The sequence below is a fragment of the Anopheles nili genome, chromosome 2 (assembly GCF_943737925.1).
Source record: "Anopheles nili chromosome 2, idAnoNiliSN_F5_01, whole genome shotgun sequence".
Lineage (NCBI taxonomy): Eukaryota > Metazoa > Arthropoda > Insecta > Diptera > Culicidae > Anopheles > Anopheles nili.
In genome coordinates this window covers 33,896,627-33,909,897 of record NC_071291.1, presented here as the reverse complement: position 1 = coordinate 33,909,897, position 13,271 = coordinate 33,896,627, and the positions used below count along the sequence as shown (strand labels likewise).

The 13,271-nt window shown below is 49.9% G+C and overlaps 1 protein-coding gene across 1 annotated transcript; it reads left to right on the top strand.

The window, feature by feature from the left end:
* Nucleotides 1-7,314: 7,314 nt before the first annotated feature.
* On the top strand, nt 7,315-11,735 carry LOC128722049 (RAC serine/threonine-protein kinase). Its single transcript, XM_053815865.1, has 5 exons — nt 7,315-8,031; nt 8,094-8,291; nt 8,363-8,514; nt 10,947-11,565; nt 11,655-11,735. The coding sequence occupies exons 1-5, from the start codon at nt 7,315-7,317 to the stop codon at nt 11,733-11,735; spliced, it is 1,767 nt and encodes a 588-aa protein (XP_053671840.1).
* Nucleotides 11,736-13,271: the final 1,536 nt, after the last annotated feature.

Here is a 13,271-nt window from a genome sequence, read left to right as displayed (position 1 = left end):
CAAAGGCAAGGGCGGAAAAGCCGAACTATAAATTGTCGCCGACAGGGGGAATGTGTGTGTCGCGTTTGATTGTCGTTTTTTATTCTTCTTCTTCTACTTCTTCTTGGCAACCCGCGAACACCCGCACATAATCGGTCCCCCACGAGAAGGGAACGAATATTGGACACAAAAATGTGTTACCACCATTTCTCGGAACCACCGATCTCCGCGGATTGTTTCGAGACAAAACAAGACAAACACATACACTAAAAAACCAAAAAAAATAAATTTGTGCCCGTTTCTCGATTTGCTAAGCGCCATCCCATCCATCCATCCGTTTGTCGGACGGCACGGGAAACGATCGCAGCTCCTCCGGCGGTTGGGTTGGGTTTTGCAAATTTTGCGTTCTCGTCCAAATCCCCGTCCCGATCGTTGACAAAAAAGCGAGCGCGCGCGCGGGATGAAATAACAAAATTCGCCCTCCTTCCCCCTGAAAATAGTACAACCAAGGGGTGGAAGGGCCGCGAGGAATACCACCCCAAAACGGGGGGGCTGGGGATGAGAAAACCGCGCGCCGCCAGTCTATGAATACATCGTCTGCGAATGTTTGGCGGTTTGCCGCAATAGGACACGGTGCTAAATTTGGCCTCGCAGGTATCCGGCTAATCGGAACCGCCACACCGGGGGAGGCGGGGAGTGGTGGTCGGAAAAACATCGTCAAAGGGGCGGAGGGTGGGGAGTTGGGTTTGTTGTTTTCAACAAACGCGTGTGCCTGGCCTGGCTGGTTGGTTGGGGGGGGGGGGGGGGGTGCTGTTTTTAGAACCCCTTTTTTCGGACTTGGCCACGGAGTCAGTTTTGGGCTTTTGGCTTGTTTGGGCTCGCGTTGAGTAGAGATGTGCGCCGCCCCAAGTGCCGGGAGTTTTTTCGTTTTCTCAATGAAAAACCCCCTTCGTTCGGGGTTGGCGAATTTCACAGGAATCGTGATCGAGCTCGGGGGGAGGAAAAAACCAACTGTACAAACACTGACAGAAACGCGCGCGCACTTGTGCAAAGTGTCGTGGTCGTTTGTGTTTCGTTTCATCATCAACATCAAATTCAAATCACAAAGAAAAAAAAACCCTCCCGTCAAATGATCGATTTTCCAGCATACACCACCTCACGGGTTATTCATCCGCGATATTGCTGTAAAAAAAAACGCCACGTCGTCACGGCTAAGGGGATGAATGAAAACAAGACAAAACAACTGTCTCTCTCCCCACATCTGGCCCCAAAAAAAAAGAGGATGACCAAAAGGAACGTGGGGTCACACACAAAACACCCGTAAAAAAGATTACACAGGGCGTTCTCGATCTTTTAACCCCGAGCATTTACCAGCGATAATAATCACCGTGTCCGTTTGGGGATTTTGGTCAAGTTTTACGTTAAATTTTGCCTTCCCTGTACGCCGATTATTTTTCGCCCCCCATTCATATGGGTGTTTTGTCGCCCGGTACAACCGGAAAAAAACGAAAACGATAAAAAACACACAACCATGTGTATGTGTGTGTGTGACGGAGAGCAGGCTAAAAATAGTGGCCCAACGACGAAACGTGGCGAACGACGCCCTCGCGGCTTATTTATCGCTTCCCCGCCGGGTACTATTTATTTTGCAATAGTTGAATGAACTTTGCGGCCCGTCCCGAAAAGCCCACGACCTGGAACAACCATTTGTTGTTGTTGTTGTTGTTTTTTCTCTCTCTCTCTCTCTATCTCTCTCGTTCACCCGTTATTACCCCGAAAAGACAGCCAGGCAAAAAGGGGTTAGAAAGAAAGACGAATAATCCCCTAAAGCCACGGAAGAAAATCAAATGGCGCTAGTGAACCCGCGCCAGGGTCCGATTTTCTCGGAATGACCGCCAATGGCTGAAGAACGAGACAGAACGATTTGTTTTCGTTCGAACGCGCGCATCCGCGAACGAAGTGCACGGATTGCGCTCGCGGGATTGCATTCGACGATCGCCGATCACTCAGATCACTCGGTTCACTCGGATCGGTTCATGCTGCACAACCCACACACAGGCGGTGTCAAGCCGGACAGTGTATCAAATGGCGCACCGTTGGCTCCCGTGTGTAAACACGCGCTCTGGCAGTGGGTCTTTATCTATCGCTCGGCGCCACCTGTCGACACGGTGTTGTGTGGTGGTGTTTTTATTTTTCCCTTTTTGGCGCCAGATAAGGCGTCAAATGACCACCAAGGGGTGAAGGGGGTGGTACATCACACCCCCGGGTGAGCGAGCGAACGCGAGAGTAGAGTAAATTACATTCCATCGAAAAACAGATCGCTATCTACCGAGGTGGGTTCGCGAGTTTTAATTACAGGCGCTTGAAGTGGCCCTCTCGGTGCTTTAACACACATGCAATCCACCTCACAACGGGTGGATGCCCTATCGCAGGGTAGGTCATTCTACATCCGGCTGGAAAGGCACAATCGGGCGTCGGTCGAAAAAGATTGCACCAGACCTGTGGAGGCATTCTAGGATGAATTGATTTGTAATTGTTGCCCTCCCCGCGTCCCATCACGAGCGCACACATTTACATGCACCACATCCACAAAGCATGCACGGGGAAGGTTGCAAAGAAAATATCACCTCTGCTCGGTTCTGTTGTTTGTTTGTTTGTAAAATCAGTGCGCCACAAGCCGTGACTGTGACATTTCGTCATTGAATCGGTTTGGCGCCGGCGGCGAGTGAATGAGAGAGCGTGAGAGCGAGAGAGAGAGAGAGCGAGCGAGAGCGAAGGTGGCCGTGTTGACAGTGTAACAAAACGTGCCACTTTTTCTGCGGCCCATCGCAGGCGGAGTAGGCCGCGCAAAAAAATAAAAAATGAAAACGACAAACGACGACACGTGCACTTGTTTTTTTTTCGCCTTCTCTTTTCACTGCGCTGCGGCGCACTTTTGCGCTGCGGAATAACCTGCACACGCGGAGTGCAATGACGACGATGACGATGCCACCTTATGGCGCATCAGATCGCACCCCCTGAGAGATAGAGAGAGAGAGTGAAGATAGTGCTGGCACCGATGGTTTCTGTTATCAGTACACCTGCGGTGGGGTGTACGGGGTTTGGTTTGCACTGTTTATCAGCATGTGCTACCCCGCCACCTTAGGGGTGGTTTTTATTTATTTTTTTTTCATTTTTCGAACCTCTTCCCCTCACTCCCCACTTTCCGCCTGACGCGTGTTCCAACGTGGGGGTGTGTGGAAATTCAAACATGCTTGCTTGCAGGTGGCAGAATTTCGCAACATCGACTGAAATCCTGTGAAATTGTGAAGCTGGAGACCACGGGGAGGGAAGCAAAGAGGTGTGTGTGTGTGTGTGAGGCGCATGATTTCTCAACCGCGTTGATTAATCGAAATGATATCCCGCGATTCGTGGCTGATATCATCAGCCCGATGACCGCTAATGAAGCTAAATTGGGAGACTAATTGATCGGAATTGAGCCTCGATTGAGGCTGTTCGTGTAGTCACGATTGTTGTTTGTTTCTTTTTTTACTACACTTGAGCAGGAGGTGCGTGTGTGTGTTTGATGGACTATTTGTTGAACAAGTAATGATTCACGCATCATAAAACGCCCCCGGGTGGTGCGCCATTGGGCAGCGTTTTGTATCGATTTTGCCTTTTGTCCTGGACAGTATACTTTCTCTCGTGCACGGGTTACTTGTCATCGTTCAAAATGAAGTTTGAACATGGCTTGGAGGAGTACACGTGAATGGCATGGCAAAAGTAGGCCATGAGAGGCTACCGTAGCCAGTGTGACTCACTCAACAAATGGCTGCTGGAATCATCTCGAACGGGAATTCACAACCCACCACCTTGCTAGGATCTCCTGAATGCAGTATCGATTTTTCGCGCAAAAGGATACGGGTGTCCTCGGCACGAGAAGAATCCACGGTCCGTCGGGTTTGCTGGTGCGCATGGTCATGAGATGAGGAAGAAATAATAGATGCACTACTCGACGAAAGCTGGAGCACCTATTGGAAGCTGTTTGGTGCTGTTTGAAACACAAAAAAAGCCGCCATTTCGTGTGCCGCGTGTGTGCATTTAATTTCAAGCGCAAAAAACGGCACGAAACACGCCCGGATGTCCTTGGCTTGATCGGCACCGAAACCGCTTCGAACCCGCTGGAAAATGGATGTGTAAATTCCCATTTCCCATGCCGTCGGCTTCCATTCACCAGCTTCTCGAGCGCGGTGGCGCATCATGCACTTTTGAGACCGGAAAAGTGCACCGAATGCACGTCTGGTCGTCACGCTCGCGCCATCGAGCACTGCACATGCACATTGCACATGCACCAAACCGCCTGGTGCGGGGGGAGGGGGGGGGAGGTAGTGCACATTCGATACACATCGTTCTCCCCAACCGGGGCCGGTTTCGTGCACACACACACATACGCACACATACTCGGAGGAAGGTCTGATTCTTGGGAAGGTTTTTTTCTTCTCCGCCACACGCGATGCAAACTGCGTTCGGTTAGGTCATGGTTTTTTGATTCGCCCTGGGTGTGGTTCGGGATCGAATAAGCTTTTTGGGATGGAAGAGTGAACGAGAAAGAGAGAGAGAGAGTGAAGAATCTCAGTTGTGAAGGAGACAGGCACCGAGGCGGTTTTCGGTCCGTTCTCTTTGGGGCTGTTTTTTTTTCCATTCCGAAAGCAGCACTCTCTTTCCACGGGGCCCTTCTGGTGTCTAGCGTTCCATAAACCCCCCCCCCCCTTGCCCATCCTCCCTCCCACACCCCTTCCGGTCCTACAGAGCGCTGGGGATGAGTAAGAAGAAGATTCATTGTGAGAAATGGCGTCCGGAGCCAATTTGATACGGCACGTTGCACATTGGTCTACTGCGAACGGGGGGTGGGGGGTGAGTTGGGTGGTTGAGCCGGAGCAGAGGCCACACTTTTAGTGACCTGCACTGGGTGGAGAGGGAGGCAGCATTTTACGTTCTGTAATGAATGAACGTACAACGAACGGTGGGGTCGTGTGTTCCGGTCGTAAAAAAAGGGCTGAAAAGAGCTGAGCAGTATATGGAAGGGCAGATACTCACCGAGAGCAGCAGTAGCAGTAGCAGTAGTAGTTGTAGTTGTTTTACGATCTTTCGCCAATCCCCCATCATCGTTAACCTGGGCGGCAGCAGAACTGCATGTTGAGTGCGTTTTTATGCTTGAGAGAAGGTCACCCTATTCTTTTTCTCTTACAATATTTGTCCAGGTTTCCATCATACACACAGACAATATCGTTCCACAGTTTGCTAGGATGTTGTATGGTGATTTAAAATCGAGTGATTCCAGCGCCTACCTCGAGTAACATGATGATGATGATGATGATGTGTCAACGCGTAGGAATGAGGTTAACAAAAGCCACGCGTAACGCGCATTCCATCCATTTTGTTTTGTTGTTTTTTTTCCTCGGGTTCGCGGGTGTAAATAATAAACAAAGCTGCGGGTGCGTGAACATAAAACACCGTAGCGAGTGGTGCAAACATTCTGAGCCCCCAAACATCGAGCAATTCGGTTTGAGTTTGGTGCGGAAAAATGTCACCATTTTTCACGGCTCGCAATGACCTACTTTTCGAAAGAAAAAAAAATGGCTCCAATTAGGGCACGGTTGCCGCTCGCCCTTTCCGTCAGCCACTAGAGGCAGGTTAGGTTTGTTTACAACTGGCCCTTCTGTTACTGACGGTTGCTGATCGATAGCTGAGCCGGAAATTACTGAGGGGCCATGTGGGAACTGACTTGGGGGGGGGGGAGTCATAAGGGCGCAATTATGATAGCATATTTTTCTCCCATTTTGGGAGAAAAACCCACTTCCAAACCAACCGAAAATGGGTCGTTACATCACACGCCGTTTTCCCAATGCAATAAATAGATCCGATTGTAAGCGCAATTGAGCGGATTCGTCGTACGTTTCCCCAATTTGTTTAGAGCTAACGGTTTTTGCTGCGGTGATGATGTTATTTCGAACCTCGAGCTACAGCCGGGAGCTACGTAGGATGGTGGTGACCTAGTTTATATGCTTTCGGTGCCGACAAATCTTCCCGACCGGACGCTGTTTCCCGGAAAGACGGGAAAAACCACGCCATCGATTCGCGTGTTGTAGGTATTCCGAGAAATTTGAATCCTGCGCCATCAAATACTACGAATTCGGTTGAGGTTTCTTTTTGAGTTTTGCGCGTTTTGCGATACAATTTTTTGATGTCGAGACTGAGATTGTGGAGCGTGAAAACGACTCCATCAATGGGCACGAATGCCTTGCCAGCGGAAGGCAGGAAAATTCGCTCGATTTTTGATGGCTGTTTCTTTTAATCGAACTGCACACAACTCTTGCTCCTTGCAGGCTCCACAAATATTGACGTCCGTTGTTCAAGCAATCGATTGTTTTCAAGCAATTGTTTGCAAGAAGCAAAGACAGATCAATATGGTTTTCCAACATTGTTGCGTGTTCCTCTCCATCGCGTTATTGCGTCATTTTCTTCGCAAACCGCCCGCCGGACGATGGTTGTTCCTGAAGAAAGAGTGAAGCAGAAAAGAAGAAAAAAACGCGAAAAATGACGCTAGACAGCAGGTGTTGTGTAGCCAACATCCCCACGAACAACCACCCTCCTCTCGTGTGTGTGTGTGTGATAGTGCGCGGGGGCGTCCCCGTGGGAGGGGATGCTGGCCGTGGAGAGGTGAACCCGTTATTGCGCAGTATTTTATTTCGGCCGGCCCCGAGTTTGGAAAGAAATGCTGCCTTTCAGCCCGGCGGCCATCTGCGCCATCGTTTTTCGTGCGGAAAAATGCCCTGACTGTGGGTGGGTGGATTTTCTGGAGGGTTTTTCCGGGTTTTTCGTTGTGTTTTGTGCCGGTGTACGAGCGGATTGGAGCGTGGCGATGGTTCTCGATGCACTTGCTCAAAAAATAACGCGTGAAGAATTATCACGCGGCGCATGAAATCGCCGGGAGGCGAGCTACGAGTCCGGATCGTCGGTCATGTGCTGCAGGCTTTATCGGATGGAGGGGTTGATAAGGAGACTGAAATGACTGAGGAAGATAATATGGAAAGGAGCCTCGCGTATGCTTTGAAAGGCAAATAACTTGGAAAGAATGTGGTCATAAGGCACAGGCGCCGTATTTATAATTTCAAGGACATTAAACGAGCTGAAGAGTGGATGCAAATGGATAATTAGTTGGCATTGATTGATTTACTCTCCCTGGTTGCTGATTCATAGTGTTCCTTTTGCTTCTCTATCATTGCAGCTCCAGCGGAAAAGCGTGAAAATCACCCGTAAATAACGCCAGAAACCCACCAAGGAAATCAACGCAACATGGCGTCAAAAACGGCTCAAAATCCTCCCACGATTGCGATTTCCACACCATCAGCGCTAAAGGCACCGTCGTCCTTGTCACTGTCGAACGTGTCCATGCCATCGACAACCTCGACGTCATCACCCTCGAGCATGTCCTCGACAATGTCGATTTCAGCCCCAGAACCCGGCATGCCAGCAGCAGCAACAGCAGCCGCAGCATCAACCAACAACACCACCTCGTCGTCGTCGTCGTCGTCGTCGTCCTCGACGATCGTCAAGCAGGGCTGGTTGTACAAACGCGGAGAACACATCAAGAATTGGCGCTCGCGTTACTTCATCCTGAAAAGCAACGGCACGCTCGAGGGCTACAAGGTACGGCCGGGAACGCAGGCCTACACGGAACCGTCGAACAACTTCACCGTACGCGACTGCCAGATCATGTCCGTCGATCGTCCGCGTCCGTTTACGTTCATCATCCGCGGGCTGCAGTGGACCACCGTGATCGAGCGGATGTTTCACGTCGAGGACGAAGAAGAACGCAAAGCGTGGGTGGAAGCGATCCGCAGCGTGTCGAACAAGCTCAACGAGGAGTACCAGACGAAGCTGTCCCAGCAGAGTGACGAGGATTGCGAGATGGGTTCGATCGCCGCCGAGGACGAGTTCGATCAGAATCGCGTCGATAAAACGCTCGTGTACGGTATGACCACGGAGAAGATAGGTGGCAAACGGAAGGTGGTAAGTAGTCGAGCGACAACCTTTTAGTCCTTGTAACGCCAACCAAACGCCTCGCCTTTCAGACACTGGAAAACTTCGAATTCCTCAAGGTGCTCGGTAAGGGCACGTTCGGGAAGGTGATCCTGTGCCGGGAGAAAACCACCGCAAAGCTGTACGCGATCAAAATACTGAAGAAGGACGTCATCATCCAGAAGGACGAAGTCGCTCACACACTGGCCGAAAGCCGCGTCCTAAAGACGACCAACCATCCGTTTCTGATAGTAAGTGTTCGTCGCCATCAAAAAAAGGATCCTTTCTAACCGATTGCATGCTTTTTTTTCCCCACTTCCAGTCATTGAAATACTCCTTCCAAACCGTCGACCGGCTGTGCTTCGTGATGCAGTACGTAAACGGGGGCGAACTGTTCTTCCATCTGAGCCGCGAAAGGATATTCCCCGAGGATCGGACCCGGTTCTATGCTGCCGAAATCATCTCCGCACTCGGGTAAGCCACCATTGTGCCGGGGGTGTTGCTGTACATCGATCTCCACAACGAGATGCTTCCTTCTTTCCTTGCCAAACGAACATGATCTTCAGACAGAACGAAGGCGTTACGTAATGCTTCAAGCAACAACAAGGAAAACAGGCACAAACAATGCGTGATAAGGAATTTCGCAATTTTATAAGTCACGATTAGTGCAGATGGAAGCGATAAAGACAAAGCATAAAAAAGGGAAAACTCGTGCACCTTATCAATCGATGACGATTGATGGCGTACATTGTCGCGCACAGTTTGCGGGGGAGAAAAAGAGAGAGAGAGAGCGAGAGAAACGCAAAATTGTTGCTTAACTTTCCTTAAACCCCTCGTCGCTGCATCCCGCCAAATCGGTATCGCTCATTGCTGATTATCAGCAAATGGCGTCAAACGCTTGTTTTTTTCTTGCGGCTTTTGCGACACTCGACTCGGCGGGCACGTTTGCTTGTTTTGTTTCCCTTTTACTGCACATGCTTGCACAATCATCCCTCCCACCCCCCGTAGGGGTACGTTCCCTTATCCTACGCGTGTAGCAAATCGGAATCTACGAGGAATTCCCGCCATCGTTTCCCGCGGCTCACGGTGTGGGGTTTCCCGAGAAAAACAACTAAAGCTGGCGTGGACAAGCGGCAGGAGGGGAGAGGAGGGCGGAGCAAATGAGCCCAGGAGGGGAGGGGAACACGCGGAATGGTTTGCGAAATCGCTGATAAATAAACTTCACCCCAAAGCGCCACACCGGATGAGGGATGGATCGCGGGTTCAGGCGCCGGGTAGGCCACGTGGCGGAGCGCGAGAGAGATGGTTTTTCTTCCCGTTTTTTTTTTGTTTTTCCCAACCGTTGCAAACGTGTGATCCAGTTTGGCAAGTGCATCAAAACTCCGTAATGGTTTACACACGCCGCCACACCGGGGGCGCTTGTTTACGCGATCGGGTTTTTACCGCGAACGCATTCGCAATCGACGTTGTAACGGCCAAAACGTGGGCGCGAATTGACCGCACGATGATACGTTTGTATTTTTAACACCCCGCTGCATCATCGCAAACATTGACAATGTTGCAGATTTATGAGCCTGCCACTTCGGTTGCGGGCGACGGTGCGTTTTGGAGTGCGAGAACTGGTTGGGTGAACAACAGAACGGCAAGTTTGTTTAGCGGCGGGGAGTTTATTATTATTATTATTATGGCGATAGAACGCTTGAAGCGCGGTTTAAAGGGTAAGATAAACAGCTTTGAACGAAGAAACCAACGGTGGTTGGCACGAATCGTGTGTTTAGACACGTTTCTACCGATCGGAGGAGTACAAAGTGTGCGAAGATGCAAGCTAATGCTAAAAGCACACGCAATAACATCATTCACGAATATTGTTTGCCGTATTTGATTTAATCCACGGCATCAGCATGGAGGGTTTTGCTGACTTTGCCAAACTCGTATGCATTTGGTGGTGAATTTCTATATTTTTAGAATCAATAAATGCCTGGAAATAACCCACAGATCGAGCGTTATTATAGCTAGAGCCTTTTTTATAACTAAACCTAGCCGAATGCTCTACATATATTGTTTTTCTTTTCACGCGTTAAAGAGAGGCTATAACGAAGAAAAAAAGATGCCCATTGCACAAACTTAACAGCACAATAATATGACGCATGCACAGAATCCGTGTGCGGCGAATCATGCGAATACAATGTTGTGTGCCATGGCGCACCGTCGGGTGGTTAAACATTTGCCCGCTGGTTATTTAAACAATCCAATTCCAATCGGCCAATCGAAGTTATCCCCCCCCCCCCACTAACTCCGGCTCTCATCGCTTCCACCACCCAGAGGCCGGTTGGAATAGCGCTAAAATAAATATTGACCCACCCGCAGAGCTGGTGGATGATACCACGATAAATTTAACTATTATTCCCGAACGCAGGGAACTGGGCAGAAGATCACACGCGTACACAGCCGCTTAGTCAGCCGTTTGTTATTATTATTGTGGCGGGCACGGCCGGGCGCGTGACAATGGCCTGCCCGTTTCCGGTTTCCGAAGTGCGTCAGAGGGCACCACGTCAGCGCAGGGTTTCACTGCAGCACAAAGATTCATTCATAAAAGCGGCCGGGTTGGTTGGTTGGTGATGGTGCAGCTTTACTTAACTTAACTCCCGCGTCCCGGCGGGATGTTTGTTCGCCGGTCACTATCGTCGGATGGGGCGTCAGTCTGGCACGTGGGTGGTGGGGACATTGACGTCAATGACATTTTTCCGAATGGGGGTGCCGAGTATATAACACTCCCTTTGTTGTTGTTGTTGTTGTTGTATCGGAAAGAGCTGCTGATGTGGTGGTAAAAACAACGCTTTGCTGATGATCGAATAATGCTCACATTTTCACCTTTTGGGGGGCTCTTTTTTTCATTTTTCTTTTAGCTATCTACACTCGCACGGCATCATCTATCGTGATTTGAAGCTGGAAAACCTGCTGCTGGACAAGGACGGGCACATAAAGATTGCCGATTTCGGGCTGTGCAAGGAGGACATCACGTACGGTCGAACGACGAAGACGTTCTGCGGTACGCCGGAATATCTCGCCCCGGAAGTGCTGGAGGATAACGATTACGGTCACGCGGTTGACTGGTGGGGAACGGGTGTCGTGATGTACGAGATGATTTGTGGCCGGTTGCCGTTCTACAACCGCGATCACGACATCCTGTTCACGCTGATCCTGATGGAGGAGGTTAAGTTCCCGCGGAACATAAGCGCGAATGCGCGCAGCCTGCTGAGTGGGCTGTTGGTGAAGAACCCGAAGCAGCGCCTCGGTGGTGGCCCGGAGGATGCGAAGGAGATTATGGCCCATCCGTTCTTTGCCAGCATCAACTGGACGGATCTGTTGCACAAGCGCATAACGCCGCCGTTTAAACCGCAGGTCACGAGTGACACGGATACGCGCTACTTTGATCGGGAGTTTACCGGCGAGAGTGTCGAGCTGACGCCATCGGACAGCAACGGGGTGTTGGGAGCGATTCAAGAGGAGCCCCATTTTTCGGAAGTAAGTGTGTGTGGGCGATGTATTTCGTCCCTGGCCACCGTGTGCTGTTGATATTAATGCATTTTCTGGTTTTTCTTTTCTCTTTTTAGTTCAGCTACCAGGACATGGCATCCACCATGAACACACCGAGTCTGATGAACCATTCGCATAACTATCCTCCGATGCAGTGAGGCAACCGTTGCAACGCACCCGCTGTCGGGTGTTGCGTGAAAACAAATTGCAAACCCAGGAACCAGACCCCCTGGCGGGTTGTTACTTCCAGCTCCGCGATCGGTGCCACCGGAAGCAGAGTCCGTTCAGGGGACTCGGGAACTGGCGAAACGAACAGAACGAGGGAACAGAGCCACAGTTCTAGACGTTTGAAATAGCAACAGCGAGGGGAGAAGCAACGTAACCGCAAGCATAAGACTTTTATGTTAATATTACGTTCCATAGCCCGACCACATCTGCCGTATCTGTCTGGCCAGCAGCTAGCGGACTGTCGCCGTGAGGTGTCGCCGTGGAGAAGCGCACGAGCATCCTGGGCATGCTTTAGTGTCGTCGTCCTACGTGCAACAGCGTGGGTGATGGCGCTAAGATCCAACGCGTACTCCGCCTGCCTAGCCGGAAATATTCACATTCGACCTTTGGAACCTGGGCGGTCGCCTTGTTCCTGAGCGAAATCGTTCGAGAGGCTTTTGCCGGGAAATTGGGAAGAATGCCAGGAAGAACGATTATTGAAAGGAGACCGCACGGGTCAAGGTTGTCGTCGTGATATGCTGCTAGCTGACATGAACCTAAATGACGATGCCGTTGTTTATTGTCATCAAGTTTTTTTTATGTTACTTCACGAGAGCCTCCCCATCATGATCATCGTCATCAGTGCATTCAGTGCATTAGCACAGTGCGAAACAGGATATCCCTCCTCCGCCAGCATCTTCACGAAAGAAGCTACCGATAAATAGGAAGTGAAAGCGAACAGAAACCATAACACTGAATCCTACCCCCGCAACCAACTGCGTGCCAACTTTTGCCATTACAACAACAAACAACAAAAACCGAATGAATGATCTCAAACTACTGACGACATCGAACACATGAAACTAATAGCTCAATCCACTCAATCCACACGGTCAATAACGATGCACGGGGTGAGAAAATGGGTGTAGTTTTCTTTTCGATTTTTTTTGCTTTTAAAAATCCAATAGCGAAGAGATTCAACTATCAGCTCCCTGCATAAGGTGTTAGGCTTGCGAGTTTCGTTTGGGCAACGAAAACAGACCGATCAGAAGAAAAAACACACACACACACAATATCAGCAAGAAACAAACAAACGAAGATAAAAAGAAAATGATGCAAACGATTTGTATAATTTTAAATTACGTGCATAAGTTTGAAAATGTAACAAATTTAGTTGTAATGTGCGTGCGGCACACGGATGTCGAGGGCCTAGCCTAGGAGCGAAAACCCCAACCCAAGATGAAGCCAGGTGTAGGAAGAACGCCGGAAGGGGACACCGGAGAACGCGAGAATCCTTAAACTATCTGACTACTATTGCATTAACAAATTTCGCGGGGACAGTTTCCTAGTTAGTTGATAGGTTTAGTAGCGGTAACATCGCGCAGTATGCGAAGCGATAGATTGTAGGTGAAACGGATGCGTGCAAGTTTGACGAACGACGTGAGCTGCTGTGTTTTTTTTCTTTTCGTAGTGTAAGTAAAATGCAA